At 42.2% G+C, this 19585-nt stretch overlaps 1 protein-coding gene across 1 annotated transcript; it reads left to right on the forward strand.

The window, feature by feature from the left end:
* The first annotated feature begins 7042 nt into the window (after positions 1–7042).
* fance (FA complementation group E) lies at positions 7043–12737 on the forward strand. The gene is made up of 10 exons (XM_029627875.2): positions 7043–7380; positions 7548–8169; positions 8268–8312; positions 8402–8458; positions 8547–8690; positions 9079–9202; positions 10914–10989; positions 11113–11179; positions 11975–12100; positions 12311–12737. The coding sequence occupies exons 1-10, from the start codon at positions 7172–7174 to the stop codon at positions 12413–12415; spliced, it is 1575 nt and encodes a 524-aa protein (XP_029483735.2). The 5' UTR covers positions 7043–7171; the 3' UTR covers positions 12416–12737.
* Positions 12738–19585: the final 6848 nt, after the last annotated feature.

Raw genomic sequence — 19585 nt, forward strand, 5'->3', positions numbered from 1 at the left:
TTAGGATAAATAAAGGGGGCATGTAAGCAGACAGTGAGAGCTCTTACAATATTTGATGATTACATTTCTCTAAAACAGGCTATAGGCTACATGTGCACCACCAAAATAGAACAGTAGTTTAATTAAGGTGAAAATAGACTAATTTATTCGGGTGAGGCACATTGAATGCAGTTTGGGTCTTTGCGTGTCAAAGAGATGTCATAACACTTCGATGTGTTAAATAAGCTTTTAATTAGACATGTCAAATAACACTCATAGAATGTTGTGTGTACTGAATTTGCACTTCCAAGCCAAGCGCCACCACTACTATCAGTCGCACTGTCAAAGCTGTGCAAAAAGTCTGAAAACAACCACACACCGGCCACGAACAATGTGTTTACAATACCGCATTGGTGGAAATAGACCAAACTATTACTACACAAGATACACTTAGTATTACTTTCTTAGCTATAGTATAGACATCTTTCTTGCATATGCTGTGGAAATTCTTACACAGGGACACTCAAAGTCAATCTTAAAGGAATCATTGTTTATTGTCAGCATGCTGGAGATGTTCCAACCAACTCAATGCATCATAGTACACATGTCAATCAGGAGCTCTCCCTGGGCAGACCCAGCAGACTTGCATGATTTAGCATAATGAATCATTACCGTTTTGTTTCATTCATGTGACTGACCTCAAGGCTTCTTTCTCTCTAAGCTGAGACCTTGAAACTGAGATTGTTTGTTTGTTCGTTCTCAAATCAAGGTCTGGGCGTACTACCAAACTGCAACTACTGAACACAGAAATGAGTTATAAGAAAAGCACAAACATAAAAATTCCCATGACACATATGACATAATTTATGCAGCAGCATTGTTACAAGACATTTTTGACACTTTTTTTAAACATTTATTTAACTAGGCAAGTCAGTTAAGAACAAATTCTTATTTTCAATGACGGCCTAGGAACAGTGGGTTAACTGCCTGTTCAGGGGAAGAACGACAGATTTGTAACTTGTCAGCTTGGGGGTTTGAACTTGCAACCTTCCGGTTACTAGTCCAACGCTCTAACCACTAGGCTACCCTGCCGCCCCAATTAAACAGGAAGGTGGAGTGGTGTTCCTGTGTGGGTTTCTAACACAGCCCATATATATATATATAAATATATCTTTTTAAATGTTGTTCAGTCTTTGATCTGCTGCAATGTTCAACATTTCATCCGGTTGTAGAGCACAAGTTGTTTTGATCAACTTGTGCGACTAAAACAACTGATTTCTGTTATTGATTAAACTTGTAGTTGAAACTTGGTATCACTTAACTTCATTCAAACTTTGAATTTGAAATGCCATTGCTATGGAATTTACTACCTCCAAAATAACCGATTCCTCGACTCCCATTCTCCTATGATTCAGTATTTTTGTAAGGAAGGAGACTGGGTGGTTGCCATGGTCACTTTAATTATGCCTAATACTGTTCAGCAGCTGAAATCAGCAGGATGGGGAGCGGGGCGTATTTATTAAGAGAGGTTTATCATGGATTTCTGAAATAATGATTATGATCACACTTCCTCAATGTAAATATTACGGGGGCACCTATACATTTGGCAGCCAAGCATGAGTTATCAGTGTAGCCTTGTCTAGACATGACTTTGAAAACTATCTTCACGTCTTTAAAAAAATAACAATACAAAATAATGAACTCCACTCCAGACTTCCGTTAATTGAATGAAAAATAATTATAGGGCAGTTTGTCAAAACTAAACCTTTGTGAATCGTCCACTGGAATAACACACATGCTTGTATAATAATTACATAAACATTTCAAGTAATACTATCCCCATCCAGAAAGGGCTGTGTAACACCGCAAAGAATGGGTTTATCAGCATAGTGCATCACATAACCCCATGTGATCTGTCAAGGCTGTGCACAGCGGAATTATGACTGAATAATTCTAGTTCCTACACACCACCTTCTATATTTATACAAAATAGGCCTTGTTATAAGTTGATAAGCATCATGCTAATGCCAGTTCTCTCTAGAATGCAAAATGTCTTCTTAGTAGGACTCCGCAATATTGAGTTGTTGTGTAAGCTATGCGCAGAGGTTTCAGCTTGTTTTGGGAGTCGAGGAAGATTCGACTCCAACCACAGGAGTCTGAGTCTACTCCAAAAATCATAGAGTCTTTCACCCCTAGCTTTCACTAGCTAAAGTGTTAAGTTCAATGATCGGTTAAAAAAAAGGTTTGAACCCCGGTCACACCACACCCAGACTCATATATTTAGTTACGCCAACTTTTAGAATTCTAGACATTCCCTGTTACACAACATATATTATTTGTAAACTCAGGATCCCTTTATCTAATATTAGGTTTTGGTTGAAGATCTGATAACATTCAGTACCAAAATAGGGAAATTAGGGAGGGGGAAATGTAAATGCATCATAATGCAGAAACTTCATTGGCCCAACTCTTTAAATATATGTCTCTGACCAAGAAGGAGATGCGTTCTGTCTCCTAGAGATGAATGAACTTTGCAACTGTAGTCTGGGTGCTGTGTACAAAGATTGTACTTTTTGGAGAAATGTCCTCTGGTCTGATGAAACAAAAAGAGAACTGTTTGGCCATCCTTATGTTTGGAGGAAAAAGGGGGAAGCTTGCAATCCAAAGAACACCATCCCAAACGTGAAGCACGGGGGTGGCAGCATCATGTTGTGGGGGTGCTTTACTGCAGGAGGGACTGGTGCATTTCACAAAATAGATGGCATCATGAGGCAGGACAATTATGTGGATACATTGAAGCAACATCTCAAGACATCAGTCAGGAAGTTAAAGCTTGGTCGCAAATGGGTTTTCCAAATGGACAAAGACCCCAAGCATACTTCCAAAGTTGTGGCAAAATGGCTTAAGAACCACAATGTCAAGGTATTGGAGTGGCCATCACAAAGCCCTCTCAATCTTATAGAAAATTTGTGGGCAGAACTGAAAAAGTGCATGCGAGCAAGGAGGCCTACAAACCTGACTCTGTTACACCAGCTCTGTCAGGAGGAATGGGCCAAAATTCACCCAACTTATTGTGGGAAGCTTGTGGAACGCTACCCAAAACGTTTGACCCAAGTTAAACAATTTAAAGGCAATGCTACCGAATACTAATTGAGTGTATGTAAACTTCTGACCCACTGGAAATGTGATGAAATAAATAAATCATTCTCTACAATTATTCTGACATTTCACATTCTTAAAATAAAGTGGTGATCCTAACTGACCTAAGACAGGGAATTTTTATTTGGATTAAATGTCAGGAATTGTGAAAAACTGAGTTTAAATGTATTTGACTAAGGTGTATGTAAACTTCTGACTTCAACTGTACATAAAGTGCATTCGGGAAAGCATTCAGACCACTTTACATTTCCACATTTTGTTACGACAGTCTTATTCTAAAATGTATGAAATAGTATTTTTTTCCTCATCAATCTACACACCATACCCCTTAATGACAAAGCAAAAACAGGTTTTGAGAAATGTTTACAAATGTGTTAAGAAACTAAAATATCATCAATAGTATTCTCTAATGGCACACGGAAATATTTATTGAGCCTTTTGGCTTTTGTTATGTTCTTTGTGTAACAGAGTCAAAGATTGTCCTGTAAGCTTTCCCAAAAGCTTGACATTTCTCTACTGGCGCTGCCGAATTGGATCCTTTTTGGAGGCGCAGCTGCTTAGTATGTTGTCAAACAGGGTGGTCGCGTGTCGGCGAAGCGGAGGTCGCAATATCAACTACCATTAAGGATGTTGAGTGCGGAAGCAATACTGCTAAGCAGCACTTGAAACCTGTTAGATTTGTTCCCAGGAGGCAGTGATGGCGGCGGCAGCAGAGTGTGGTGCCTCCTCTTTCTCCCCTTGCCCTCCAGACAGACCAGGACAAACTTCAACCTGAGTAAAGATGTGACCTGTGACATCTGCATGAAGACGGTGTACGAGAAGACCAGCAATGGGGATAGGCGCTTCGGCATCCTGCCAGAGCTACAGTGTCACCTGGAGAAAAAAACAAAACTTCCAGGAAGAAGTTACAAAGTAAGCGAATGGGGAGAAATGTTAGTTTATTGTGGCTTGTTTTAGTTTTTGATCATCTACTGTCGGCAGTGTCCTATCTTTAAAAAAAAAATGTTTTGACTTGTCGAAGTAACCAACAACTTTATCTCTCTTCCCAAGGGGTTGCCAAAAGTGCAGAGTCAAGTCGACGTTTTACATCCCCAACAAGTACTGGGTGGAAGGACAACCAAAGGAAACCCTTATCCGTAACTTTAAAGATGCAGGTCAGCATTTACCATTCTCTCGACCAGATGTCACTATGGATTTCCGGGGTTCTGGCATCCTAGTTTGATTGTGGTAAACATATGCTCTGTTTCAACTCCAGAAAATAAGATGTAGTTTCTTCATGTGTCATGGATGCTGTCCCTTCAAGATGGAGTGTCTCTGTTGGTATGACCTGCCTCAAGGCTACAGACCCCATCGCCGCCACGATCATCTTGTGGTATTTCAATGATTGTATTAATGTCACACACACACACACACAGTTCAACATAGATAAATGTAAACTGAAACAGATATTTGTGATATTGTTGTGACCACTCAATGCATTTCTAAATTGTAAAAAGCTTCTTTTTTTTGTTCTCACCCAACAGCATCATGCCATGAGTCTGGATGACTTAAACAGCTTCTTGACTGTGTCATTGTTCTGACTCTTCTGGATGACTTAGACAGCTTCTTGACTGTGTCATTGTTCTGACTCTTCTGGATGACATAGACAGCTTCTTGACTGTGTCATTGTTCTGACTCTTCTGGATGACTTAGACAGCTTCTTGACTTTGTCATTGTTCTGACTCTTCTGGATGACTTAGACAGCTTCTTGACTTTGTCATTGTTCCGCCTCTTCTGGATGACTTAGACAGCTTCTTGACTTTATCATTGTTCTGACTCTTCTGGAGTCATTGACTTAGACAGCTTCTTGACTGTGTCATTGTTCTGACTCTTCTGGATGGCTTAGACAGCTTCTTGACTGTGTCATTGTTCTGACTCTTCTGGATGACTTAGACAGCTTCTTGACTATGTCATTGTTCTGCCTCTTCTGGATGACTTGCTGGATGATGACGATGGTGTTCCCGCTGTACCTGGGTGAATATGACAAGTATGACCTATTCTAAGCACCGCCACCCTGCCCCATGGGTTTGGACTGCAATGGGTTGACTAGGGCCTTTACTTTTGATTGGATCCCAGGGCTGTGTGGGTTGTTGCTTGGAGTCATCCTCTTAGACCTGTGATTGGCTGTTCTCTTGCTGTTGATGGGTTTTGGTTCCATGCAAGTTGATGGGTTAATGAATTAGTTGGCTAATTGATGTGATGGGCTCCGACCCATTGGTTTGCCATCTGTTGTTCCATTGGGTGGTCCTGTTGTGCCAATATTGTCATTTGCACCATTTAGTAAGTTAGTGAGATTTGAATAATGCTGTGATGTGTAGTGTATATATTTTATGTAAGTCTAGATTGAAAGTATACTTTGCCTTGCCCTGAGATATGGCTAGACTCCTATAGTGCCATTATAATCTAGCCATGCCTCCTGGCAATACCTTGCCCTGATATTTTTCACTTGTCTGACATATTTGAGATGCTTATTTAAATATATATATATATATTTGACCTATATTGAACTAGGCAAGTCTGTGCCTCCAGGCAAGTCTCAGCCTCCAGTATTTATGCTGCAGTAGTTTATGTGTCGGGGGGCTGGGGTCAGTTTGTTATATCTGGAGTACTTCTCCTGTCCTATTCGGTGTCCTGTGTGAATTTAAGTGTGCTCTCTCTCTAATTCTCTCTTTCTTTCTCTCTCTCGGAGGACCTGAGCCCTAGGACCATGCCTCAGGACTACCTGACATGATGACTCCTTGCTGTCCCCAGTCCACCTGGCCGTGCTGCTGCTCCAGTTTCAACTGTTCTGTCTTATTATTATTGGACCATGCGGCACAGCCAGAAGAGGACTGGCCACCCCACATAGCCTGGTTCCTCTCTAGGTTTCTTCCTAGGTTTTGGCCTTTCTAGGGAGTTTTTCCTAGCCACTGTGCTTCTACACCTGCATTGCTTGCTGTTTGGGGTTTTAGGCTGGGTTTCTGTAGAGCACTTTGAGATATCAGCTGATGTACAAAGGGCTATATAAATAAATTTGATTTGTTAAGAACAAATTCTTATTTTACAATGATGGCCTACTCCGGCCAAACCCTCCCCTAACCCGGACGATGCTGGGCCAATGGTTCGCACCGCCCTATGCGACTCCCAATCACTGCCGGTTGTGATGCAGCACCTTAGACTGCTGCGCCACTCGGGAGCCCAGATTAGGCTTCATGCTTACCTTTACTGTTGACAGGGAAACTCTTGTTGCGGTGTTGACATGATGATTGAAGACCTAATGTTAGATTTGATTTATTCTATTATATGTTTTCAATGTACACACAGAAAAGGGAATAAAATATTGTTTCACAGTTTGCTGCTTATTTGTTTTTCCTGCTGCAGGCATTCGCGATGTCTAATGTTAGTGAATTCCCACATATGCACAAGTGGTACTGTGCATTCGTAAATTCAGACCCCTTCCCCTTTTCACATTTTGTTACTTTAGTCTTTTTCTAAAATGTATTTACATTTGTTTTCTCTCATCAATCTACGCACAATACCCCATAATGACAAAGGGAAAACAGGTTTTTAGAAAAGTTAGCAAATGTATAAATAAAAAAATAACAGAAATACCTTATTTGCCTAAATATTGCGACCCCTGTATGTCTTAGTTGGCTTCAAGTCAAATTTGAGGACTGACTTGTCTTTGTTGAACCTTTTTATACTGAAGCCAAAACTGCACACAGTGGTTGTGATAAAGACTGCTTGGTATGGATGACTCAAACACACATTTTCAGTATAGCCTCAAAAAAGTGAAAAACCATTTAGTTAGCTACGTCACCAGGGACCAGCAGTTATCGATCTTACCACTCCAGCTCAGTAGGCGGCGCCAGACCCTCATGTTACAAGTTCACGTCAGGAAGAGGGTGGTGAAAACGTAAACAAAGCATGACATTTTGTATCGCTGGTTAGTTGGAGGCAAAAAACAACATATTACGCTTATTTTAGGCCGTTTCTTGTTATCCATAAGACGACCATGGACACAAATACTTTGTTGCTCCGGTTTGATGGACGCTCCCGGTTGCTGCTCCGTTCTTTACTCTCGGGAGTTACTGGTGCCCGTCGAGGTTTGTGGGTGTTCCAGCGGCAGCGACGGTCAGACCCGGACCGCTGCCTACACACCTGTCTCGAGACTCTTTGCCAGCAGGAAATATGCCTGAACAGTGATGCTCAGACCCTGACAACGTGAGAAAATAGTCCAAACTCGTTTATTCCAGTAAAGTTAAACAGCTAGGCTTTTTGACCTCGTTGTTTGACTTCTCTAGACTGACCAGACTAGTGATGTGTATTTTAAATGTTAAAAAATACATAATATACGTTTCTCTTCGATAACCCACTGCTCTTTTCCTTAGCAAACCACTCGTGTGCCTATTTCCAGTTGCCTTCCAACGGAGTCTCGTGTCCTTCCTCCATCTCACCCACCCTTTGCATCCCCGGACCAGTGTCCTTCACCTGCTAGACTGCCTCAGCCAGGGGGAGCATGCCCCAAATCCCTGGGTGTCTGCCCTAGTCGTACAGCTCCGGAGAGACCTGGGAGCCCCTGGGGGGAAGGAGCCTCTAATCACCCCCCAGTGCAGAGAAAGACTAAGGGGACTATGTGAGCGTCTGAGGGATAGTGGTGGTGGTGATGATAAAGCAACAGGATGGGCCTTGTGTTTAGGTGGACCAATAGAGCCACAACTGTCCTCATCCTCACAGGGTGGGCTAGATGTGGTTCTGAAGAGGAAGAGCAGCTGTGTGGATCTGGACTCAGAACCTGAGGACGACGCCGGACAGCAGCGTAAGAGGATGAGGATAAGTCTCTCTCCTGTGGACACTGAGAGGAGTTGTAGCAGTATGGAGTATGTGGTGGGAACGGAGGGTTTGAAGGATGAGATGGAGACGGACCGGGTGGTTGGTGTCATCCCAGAACCAGCTGTGGAACCGCAGCCAGCAGCAGGGAGTCCAAGTGATGCCCTGCCTGAGAATGTAAAGGTGAGATGAATAAAGGACATGACTTAACTATTCAGTCACATCAGTATTCTGTTGACACCACCGAAGAACTGAAAGTAACTTGTGTGTTCTTGGTTCAGGCTTCTATCCCTCAAATCAAGGAAATTTTGGAAAGTGAGATGGAGGTAAGATACCTATTTTAATGAAGTGATCATGTCTGAGATGCACTGACTCACATGAAAGTGCCTTAATCCCCTGTGTCCTCTTTGTTTAGTGGGACCAGAACTCAGTGGATATCTTCAAGGTGCTGAACGACTGTGACCCCTCCCAGGTTGGACTTTTTTAAATTGACACTAAAACGTTAGCAAAATCAGGTCGTTCATGAGCACTACTTCCAATAACAACCATTCTCTCTGTAGGTAGAGATCTTATGTAGGATGCTGAGTTTGTCTGAGATGCCAGAACAGACCCTACCTCAGCTCTGTAGCTGCCTGCTAGAACTCTCTCCTGATCTCAGCCACAGCACAGCAGCCACACTCATCAAGAGTCTCCTGCTGGGAAAGGTACCTCACATTTCATTCATATGTACCCTTTTCACACCACTGACCAACACTGAGCCAAAACGAGCTGCACTGGGCTGGCCTGGTTACCAAGCTGCACTGGGCTTGCCTGGTTACCAAGCTGCACTGGGCTGGCCTGGTTACCAAGCTGCACTGGGCTGGCCTGGTTACCAAGCTGTACTGGGCTGGCCTGGTTACCAAGCTGCACTGGGCTGGCCTGGTTACCAAGCTGCACTGGTTACCAATCCATCATAGTTTCTGGAAAGGACAATGTGAAAATAAAAATCTAAGCCAGTACTGTTCAAGGCGGCCTTATAATGTAAATAAGACAATAGCTTGTCAGGCTACCTATATCTCCGACTTCTTCTCCTGTACTGTTGACCTCTGGCAGGTTCTGTCCCTTTCTGAACCTGCCTCACGCTGTCTAGTCATGGCTGTGACGTCACTATGCAGTCGCTACCCCAGGCCAACCTGCCACGCTCTGATTGGACCAGTCCTGGAGGAAGGGCAGACAGGTGAGTGGGAAATACACATTGATCAATAGTGGACTCCAAAATAGAAGAGCATTAACGGTCAGTCAATATAGTATTCACCACCTATGATGTTATATTTAGCCACTAATCATCAATTAATCCTTCTATTTATATATAATCTCTTTATTTTCCACGTACGGTTCCTTTGGAAAATATTCAGAGCCCTTGACTTTCCACATTTTGTAACGTTACAGCCTTATTCTAAAATGTATTGCATTGTTTCCCCCCCCCCTCAATCTACACACAATACGCCATAATGACAAAGCAGAAACAGGTTTTTATAAATGCTTGCTAATTTATGCAAAATTTTAAAAAATGGATCACATTTATTAAGTGTTTCTACCCTTTACTCAGTATTTTGTTGAAGCACCTTTGGCAGCGATTACAGCCTTGAGTCTTCTTGGGTATGATGCTACAAGCTTCACACACACCTGTATTTGGGGAGTTTCTTCATTCATCTCTGCCTCTCAAGCTCTGTCAGGTTGGATGGGGAGCGTTGCTGCACAGCTATTTTCATGTCTCTCCAGAGATGTTCAATCGGGCCACTCAAGAACATTCAGAGACTTGTCCCAAAGCCACTCCTGCGTTGTCTTGGCTGTGTGCTTAAGGTCGTTGTCCTGTTGGAATGTGAACCTTCGCCCCAGTCTGAGATCCTGAGCACTCTGAAGCAGGTTTTCATCAAGGATCTCTCTGTTCATCTTTCCCTTGAATCTGACTTGTCTCCCAGTACCTGCCGCTGAAAAACATCACAGCATGATGCTGCCACCACCATGCTACACCGTAGGGATGGTGCCAGGTTTCCTCCAGACGTGACGCTTGGCATTCAGGCCAAATAGTTCAATCTTGGTTTCATCAGCCAGAGAATCTTGTTTCTCATGATTTGAAAGTCCTTTAAGTGCCTTTTGGTGAACTTTAAGTGGGCTGTCATGGGCCTTTTACTGAGGAGTGGCTTCCATCTGGCCACTCTACCATACAGGCCTAATTGGTGGAGCGCTGCAGAGATGTTTGTCCTTCTGGAAGGTTCTCCCATCTCCACAGAGGAACTCTGGAGCGCTGTCAGAGTAACCATCGGGATCTTGGTCACTTCCCTGACCAAGGCCCTTTCCCCCAATTGCTCAGTTTGGCCGGGCGGCCAGCTCTAGGAAGAGTCTTGGTGGTTCCAAACTTCTTCCCTTTAAGAATGACAGAGGCCACTGTGTTCTTGGGGATCTTCAATGCTGCAGACATTTTTTGGTACCCTTCCCCAGATCTGTGCCTCAACACAATCCTGTCTCAGATCTCTACGGACCATTCCTTCAACCTCATGACTTGGTTGTTGCTCTGACATGCGCTGTCAACTGTGGGACCTTATATAGACAGGTATATGCCTTTCCAAATCATGTCCAATCAATTGAATTTACCACAGGTGGACTTCAATCAAGTTTCAGAAAAATCTCAAGGATAATCAATGGAAACAGTCTCATAGCAAATGGTCTGAATACTTATGTAAATAAGCTATTCGGTTATTTTTAGTACATTTGCAAACATTTCTAAAAACCTTTGTCATTATGGGGTGTTGTGTGTAGATTGCAGAGGAAATGTTTTATTTAATCCATTTTAGAATAAGGCTGTAACGTAACAAAATGTGGAAAAGTCAAGGGGTCTGAATACTTTCCAAAGGCACTGTACATCTAAATCTGGGGTGTATCATCAGGCAGTGCACAGGCTGAGCTGCTCAACAGATTGATAGAAGACTGCCTGGAGCCCCACTACAGACTGCTGGTGTTTCAGTAAGACAAACCAACCCATTGGGTGTAATGGATCTAACAACTAGTGAAGTGTTCTGGCTGTATTGATTACATGCATTTTAATACAACGTCTTATACAGTCTCATAAGATCTTCTTTTGTCCAGAATGACAATCAAAGGGATTTGGTGTGAAGGACTGCTGTCTGTCATTCATGCCCTGCTGGACAAGAAGGTGAACCATAAATCTACTCCAGTCAAATACAAACTAGTCCTCTAATGTACCATACCTACCAAACCAGACCAAACTATACTGAACAAAAATATAAACGCAACATGCAGCAATTTCAACGATTTTACTGACTTAAAGTTCATGTAAGGAAATCAGTCAATTAAAAAAATAGTTTTTTTTCCCCACAAAAGGGCTTCATTATAGACAGAAATTCTCCTCAGTTTCATCAGCTGTCCGGGTGGCTTGTCTCAGACGATCCTGCAGGTTAAGAAGCCGGATGTGGAGGTCCTGGGCTGGCGTGGTTAAACGTGTTGCGGTTGTGAGGCTGATTGGACGTGTTGCCAGGCAACAGCTCTGGTGGACATTCCTGCAGTCAGCATGCCAATTGCACGTGTGGCGTTGTGTGATATTTTAGTAGCTTTTTATTGTCTCAAGCACAAGGTGCACCTGTGGTAATGATCATGCTGATTAATCAGCTTCTTGATATGACACCTGTCAGGTGGATGGATTATCTTGGCAAAGGAAAAATGCTCACTAACAGGGATGTAAACAAATTTGTGCATAAAATTGGAGCGAAATAAGCTTTTTGTGTGTATGGAACATTTCTGGGATCTTTTATTTCAGCTCATGAAACATGGGACCAATATAAATGTAGCATTTATATTTCTGTTCAGTATAGTTCTCTAATCTACCATAGCTATCCAAACCAATTGATTTGATCGCATTGTATGTGAAAACAGAGTATTCATAAAATCCCTAGTCTCTCATTGATTTGAATCTGTTTGTATCACTTTTCAGCTGGAGATGAATGAAGAGCTGTTCACACTCTTCACTGACCAGCTAATCTCCCAGGCACCTCACTTCACCAAGTCCATGAAGTATGCCAAGATGATGCTCACTGTGCTGACCAAGTATAACACGCATGTAGGTTATTTCAATCAATCAAACGTATTTATAAAGCCCTTTTTAAATCAGCAGTTGTCCTAAAGAGCTGTACAGTAACCTGACCTAGATCCTAAAGAAGAAATGGAGGCACGTTGGCTATGAAAACACCTTAAGTCCAGTCTAAAGGTATAACTGTCACTTAACGTCTGTTTACTGATACACTGCTATTGTCTGGTTGTATTTGTCCAGGTAACTGTGGCTCACAAACACACACTGTCCTGCTGCTTGTCCTCCAATGAGACATTCTTGAAGAAGTCTCTTCAAGCTGCCCTGAAGAGAATCAAACATTCATGAAATACTGTCTGAATCACAATACTGTTAAACTATTAAATTCATTATAATGACTGAGTACAGTAAATGGTAGGGTATTTTAAAGTCATTTTTATTCAAATGTTATGTCAGCTGTGTTTAAAACAAATTACAAGTCAGACGTTTGTTGTTTCATATTGATCTAATGTAAAAATTCTGGAATTCTGCAAGAACTTGGATAGCATACCTGTAAGCCTGTATGTATAAACAATGTTGCACATGTCTGGAATGCAGTTTTAACCAATCAGCATTTAACCAATCAGCATTTAGACCCACTAGTTGAAATAAAAGCCAACATGCACACAAATATTGGTTACCTTTTGGAGTGTCTTTGAACCAGTATGTTGCTGTCAGAGAGGCATACATGTGGTACAACAGCTTTCACTTTAAGTCCCGATCAGATTTTCTTTAGTGGCACGATGGAAAAAATATCGCAATATTTGCACCCACCAATATGGCTGAACTCCGTGTCCAGTTTTTTTTTGCGCAATTTTCGGGTGGACTTCCTTTCCAGCGCAGCGTGAAGGAGGAGAAACCGACAAGTATTTTATAAATCATTTCTATTTTTTTTTTTTTTTACAATTATTACGGAATATATTTCTGTAAATCAGAATTTCAACAATTGCCCATTGGATGGATTTATATAGAGAACCTTTGTAACTAACATCCTGGACACGTGATTTTTGAAGGTCAAATTTACCCAAGGACTTGTGGAGACACTTCTAACTATAGAATTATATATTCTTCTTTAACTCCTTGATTTACTTCAATTCTATCTTATCTAATTGAACACATGAAGCAGTTCAGGATTTACTTCTGATTTATTAATGTTACAGCAACAATTGTTCGAGTCAAGTGTCTACATACTGTTCAACAACCTAATTGGAGCTTGCTCTAAATAATGGGGGGCACTCAAAAGCTTTGCTTAATTTTTTCAAGGCTCAAAGAAACTTAACTTCATAATAAGTGGGGTTTTAAATGATTTATTTTTACAAAAGGGTGGTAAATAAATCCCTTGCTGCCCTGTACTACAGTTGTATGTCGTAATTTGTTGTTTGTCCTTTTTTTTCATTCACAGTAAGGTCTCCAGGGACACGGTTATATGAGGCTGTTCGGGAGGTCCGGCAGGGCTCTCTGGCTAAGCCCAGGAAGTACATTAAATAGTTTCCCCCCCCTCAATCTACACAATTCCACATAATGACAAAGCAAAAACAGGTTTAGATTTTCTTGCATGTTTATTAAAAATGAAAAACGGAAATATCACATTTAGTTAAGTATTCAGACCCCTTTACTCAGTACTTTGTTGAAGCACCGTTGGCAGTGATTACAGCCTCAAGTCTTCTTGGGTATGATGCTACAAGCTTGGCACACCTGTATTTGGGGAGTTTCTCACATTCTTCTCTGCAGATCCTCTCAAGCTCTGTCAGGTTGGATGGGGAGTGTCGCTGCACAGCTATTTCAGGTCTCTTCAGAGATGTTCGATCAGATTCAAGTTCCTGCTCTGGCTGGGCCACTCAAGAACAATCAGAGACTTGTCCAAAAGCCACTCCTGCGCTGTCTTGAATATGTGCTTAGGGTCGTTGTCCTGTTGGAAGGTGAACCGCCGCCTCAGTCTGAGGTCCTGAGCACTCTGGAGGAGGTTTTCATAAAGGATCTCTCTGTACTTTGCTCTGTTCATCTTTCTCTCGATCCTGACTAGTCGTCCAGTCCCTGCTGCTGAAAAACATCCCCACAGCATGATACTGCCACCACCATGCTTCACCGTAGGGATGGTGCCAGGTTTTCTCCAAATGTGACGCTTGGCATTCAGCCCGAAGAATTCAGTCTTGGTTTCACCAGACCAGAAAATCTCATTCCTCATGGTCTGGCAGTCTTTAGGTGCCTTTTGGCAAACTCCAAGCGGGCTGTCGTGTGCCTTTTACTAAGGAGTGGCTTCCATCTGGCCACTCTACCATAAAGGCCTGATTCGTGGAGTGCTGCAGAGATGGTTGTCCTTCTGGAAGTTTCTCACATCTCCACAGAGGAACTTTAGGACTCTGTCAGAGTGATCATCGAGTTCTTGGTCACCTCCCTGACCAAGGCCCTTCTCCCCTATTGCTCAGTTTGGCTGGGCGGCCAGCTCTAGGAAGTCTTAGTGGTTCCAAATGGTTTCCATTTAAGAATAATGGCAGCCACTGTTTTCTTGGGGATCTTCAATGCTTCAATTCCTTCGACCTCATGGCTTGCTTTTTGCTCTGACCTGCACTGTCAACTGGGGGACCTTATATAGATAGGTGTGTGCCTTTCCAAATCATGTCCAATCAATTGAATTTACCACAGGTGAACTCCAATCAAGTTGTAGAAACATCTCAAAGATGATAAATAGAAACAGGATGCAGCGGATCTCAATTTCTAGTTTCATAGCAAAGGGTCTGAATACTAATGTAAATAAGAATTTTTTTGTTATTGTATTTTTATACATTTGCAAACTTATCTAAAAACCTGTTTTTGCTTTGTCATTATGAGGTATTGTGTGTAGATTGATGAGGATAAAAAATAAAAATTAGAACAAGGCTGTTATGTAACAAATTGTGGAAATAGTCATGGGGTCTGAATACTTTCTGAAGGCACACTCTCTAAATCACAGAAATACAATAATGGGCAATATTTGCCATTGCAGTACTATCACACTTGATATTTTTTATTGTAATGACACAATCATGTGAATATGAACTAGCCTACACTGTATGAGGTGTGTATTGTTTATGAGGGGGTTTGTAGCAGAGTTTTGACCTGTCTCTCTGTTATCAGGCTCTGAAGGCTCTGTGTCTGGACAGTGAGCGCAGTAAGATCCTCCTGATGGAGATGTGTCTGGACAGTGAGCGCAGTAAGATCCTCCTGATGGAGATGTGTCTGGACAGTGAGCGCAGTAAGATCCTCCTGATGGAGATGTGTCTGGACAGTGAGCGCAGTATGATCCTCCTGATGGAGATGTGTCTGGCTATACAGGGAGAAACAGAGGAGATCATCTCCAACACAGCAGAGCTGCTGGGAGCTGAACATCAGGTAGTCTCTCTCAGACAGTACTATACAGTTAGTCTACCTCAAGACTTTGATTATGGCTCTGTGTGGCGGGAGGCTCTGTGTGGCAGGAGGCTCTGTGTGGTAGAAGGCTCATGTGAGTCGAGCGATGGAGCTGATGGTGAGCCACGTTGACAACCTGAAGAGGCGTTGACAACCTGAAGAGGTGTCATGAGAAAGACGACACTGAGCTGGATGAGACCAAGAATCTCACTGGGAAAGGTTTCTGCAGGAACTACAGCGAACCTGGGTCTCCCGCACGCTACAAGACTGTTAGCACGCTGAGCTAAAGCCTAGACCCTCTGTAGATCTCAGGTCGAGGTCTTAGGTGAGGTTACTTATCAGGTCTACCTTTGTAGGCCGTCATTGTAAATAGGAATTTGTTCTTAATTGACTTGCCTAGTTAAATAAAGGTTAAATAAAAAACTAAAAAACACGGCTCAGTATGTGACAGGCACAGTGGTTGTTTGATTGATGTAACTCTCGTAGCCAGATACAGAGACAGAAGGCCAATAAAACCTCAGCAAGTAAGATCCCTTATGTCTTACTGTGTTTAATGAGGCCTCACCTCCTGGTTACACTAGTGACCCCCCCCCCCCCCCCCCCCAGCATACCGCAAAGGCGGAGGTGTTGCTAACATTTACGATAGTAAATTTACAATTGACAAAAAAAAATTCAGCTTCAAGTCATGAAATCTATGCAGCCTACTCAATCACTTTTTATAGCTACTGTTTACAGGCCTCCTGGGCCATATACAGTGTTCCTCACTGAGTTCCCTGAATTCCCATCGGACTTTGTAGTCATGGCAGATAATATTTTACAGTACAGTATCCTTCTACAGGTTGTATTCGGCGCAATTGACTAAAACAATTTTATTTAATTTGATATACAGCATCCTAGACAGTATCACATCCAGTATCAAATATAAGACTTGATACTGTATATGTACAGTACCCCCCCCCCCCCCCCCTCAGACCACCTGAATCTCCAGATGAGAGCAAACCAGAGATCCCTGCTGCTGTCCTCCAGTCTCCAGTGCCAGACCCTCTCCAGTCACCCCCAGAGCCAGACCCTCTCCAGTCACCCCCAGAGCCAGACCCTCTCCAGTCACCCCCAGAGCCAGACCCTCTCCAGTCACCCCCAGAGTCAGACCCTCTTCAGTCACCCCCAGAGTCAGACCCTCTTCAGTCACCCCCAGAGTCAGACCCTCTCCAGTCACCCCCAGAGTCAGACCCTCTCCAGTCACCCCAAGAGACAGACCCTCTCCAGTCACCCCCAGAGCCAGACCCCTCTCCAGTCACCCCCAGAGCCAGACCCTCTCCAGTCACCCCCAGAGCCAGACCCTCTCCAGTCACCCCCAGAGCCAGACCCTCTCCAGTTTGTACAGCACCCACTCCCACTCACAAGCCAAACGAAGTAGTCACCAAGAAAAACAGCATCATGTACCATATAACATCTTTATCAACCATGATCAGTGGTACAATAATAACATGACAGTGACACAACAAGGGCCTCGTTGTTGTATTCTAACATGATGTGTGTCTGTAAAAGATCACCTTTGGATTCTCTAATAAGGCACAGACATAAAGGCAAGGACAAAGGTGACGCGCACACCAACCAATACACGACTGGAACGTAATGTGAGATCTGTATAATTAACCCAAGATAGACCAGAGCCTGTCGTTTCCAATGGTAGCAAATTAATTATAGTGGGCAGAATGAGCAAGGAGGTGGGCAGAGCCAAGCACGAGCTAGTGAGATCCTATTGACGTGTTCTAGCATTTCATTGTATTTGTCACATGCGCCGAATACAACATTACAGTGAAATGCAAGCCCTTAACCAACAATGCAGTTTTAAGAAAAAATAAGTTTTAAGAAATTATTTAGCAAAAATTAACTGAAGGAAAAGATTTCAAAGAAGAAAATAGAAAAATAACTTATAATTAAAGAGCAACAATAAAAGAACAGTAAGTCAATTCGCCATTGACTTCTAAACACTGCAATTTTTACAAACTTTGGCAACGTGTAAAGTCTACAAAATGCAGTCCACTCTGTTTGTTACAGATGATAGTTTTGGAAACAGAAAACTGTATGGAGATCAGATGTTTTATTGTTGACAAAATTAGCATAATGTTGGCCAAAATCCACCTCGCTCCACTGCCGGCTACTGGGCTTTTATCATCACCATATTTGGTAGTGAGTGGCAATGCAAACCAGACGCTTCACTTTTATACATCTGGTGAAATATCTGGCTCATTGTTCTATCTGCGGCTATACTAGGACTCTCCTCTGATGTCACTACTACGGAAGCATGTTGCTATCAAAATGTATGCGCAGACATATGCTTCCATACGTTACTGCCATGACATAGACAACCAGCTTTACATTTACATTTAAGTCATTTAGCAGACGCTCTTATCCAGAGCGACTTACAAATTCTTACAAAGCTTCTCTCTTTAGTTGTGGCCCTGTGTGCAAAGAGCGCCCCCTGGCCCACTGGCTATGGCACTGCCACTGGGTTGTCCTCAGCGTGTTTCTGTTGGTGCTCTCCTGTGGTCCTACTGATCACCCTCTTTCAGGTTCAGTCCTGAACAAAGATCCTTTCTGGGTTTTAAGCTTCAACACAAACACTCCCTGAAGGAGACAGACCGGCACAGCCCTTCCTGGTTCTGGTCCCTTGCATGTAGTGGCAGAAGTAACATGCTGTTATCTCCTATTGCAAACTGTCACATGGTGCATGCCTGTCTTTTAAAATATGTTAATAATATTGTTATGAAGTTATTTTTATACTGACTAGAAACACAAACCTGCAAATGAATCTCTCAAAAAATAAACGCCACTTAACGATCAGTCATAACAAGCCTTTTAATTATAAATATAGAAACGATATCAAAACGTAGACAAAAACTGGTTAGTACCACAACAAAACTGCAACGCAGTGAAAACCTCCAACACAATTATGCCTCAAACAAACCAATTAGAATCAAATGCATCTTAGGTTAATATAAATTAAAAGTTTAACAGGTTCATGTGCAGCATATTTCATGTTATTGTACTACAGCTTACAGAGAAACAGACACTTTCTAGCATTTTCTAGTTCTATTTTCTAAATGATGTTAAAAAATAATATAATACAATTATATTAAGGATTTGGTGACAGTTGTGCCTATACTGCTGAAGGATCCCTTAAGTTAATAGAGAAAACAAAGATAATGTAGACATTCAATTAAATAAATACATAATTATATTAGGAATGTTACAGCCTTATTACTCCCAATATAATAGATAAAGAAAGAAAACAAATATAAATAAAGAAATAATTATATTAAAAATGACGTAACTTCATTTGGAAACTATGTGAACCTTGTGCAAATATGTGTGCCAGACACGTAACTTCTACAGTAAGGCACGTAACTTCTACAGTAAGACACGTAACTTCTACAGTAAGACACGTAACTTCTACAGTAAGACACGTAACTTCTACAGTAAGACACGTAACTTCTAGACACATAACTTCTACAGTAAGACACGTAACTTCTACAGTAAGACACGTAACTTCTACAGTAAGGCACGTAACTTCTACAGTAAGGCACGTAACTTCTACAGTAAGGCACGTAACTTCTACAGTAAGACACGTAACTTCTACAGTAAGGCACGGAACTTCTACAGTAAGACACGTAACTTCTACAGTAAGGCACGTAACTTCTACAGTAAGACACGTAACTTCTACAGTAAGGCACGGCACTTCTACAGTAAGACACGTAACTTCTACAGTAAGGCACGTAACTTCTACAGTAAGGCACGTAACTTCTACAGTAAGACACGTAACTTCTACAGTAAGACACGTAACTTCTACAGTAAGAAACGTAACTTCTACAGTAAGACACGTAACTTCTACAGTAAGACGCGTAACTTCTACAGTAAGACGCGTAACTTCTACAGTAAGGCGCGTAACTTCTACAGTAAGGCGCGTAACTTCTACAGTAAGGCGCGTAACTTCTACAGTAAGGCGCGTAACTTCTACAGTAAGGCACGTAACTTCTACAGTAAGACACGTAACTTCTACAGTAAGGCACGTAAGTTCTACAGTAAGAC

Source organism: Oncorhynchus nerka, linkage group LG7, assembly GCF_034236695.1.
Source record: "Oncorhynchus nerka isolate Pitt River linkage group LG7, Oner_Uvic_2.0, whole genome shotgun sequence".
In the NCBI taxonomy this organism is placed as follows: Eukaryota; Metazoa; Chordata; class Actinopteri; order Salmoniformes; family Salmonidae; genus Oncorhynchus; species Oncorhynchus nerka.

Coding starts and splice junctions, on each gene's coding strand:
- fance (XM_029627875.2), top strand. CDS start 7,172: ATGGACACAAATACTTTGTTGCTCCGGTTTGATGGACGCTCCCGGTTG. Junction 8,313..8,401: donor TTTTGGAAAGTGAGATGGAG/GTAAGATACCTA, acceptor CTCTTTGTTTAG/TGGGACCAGAACTCAGTGGA. Junction 10,990..11,112: donor TACAGACTGCTGGTGTTTCA/GTAAGACAAACC, acceptor TCTTTTGTCCAG/AATGACAATCAAAGGGATTT.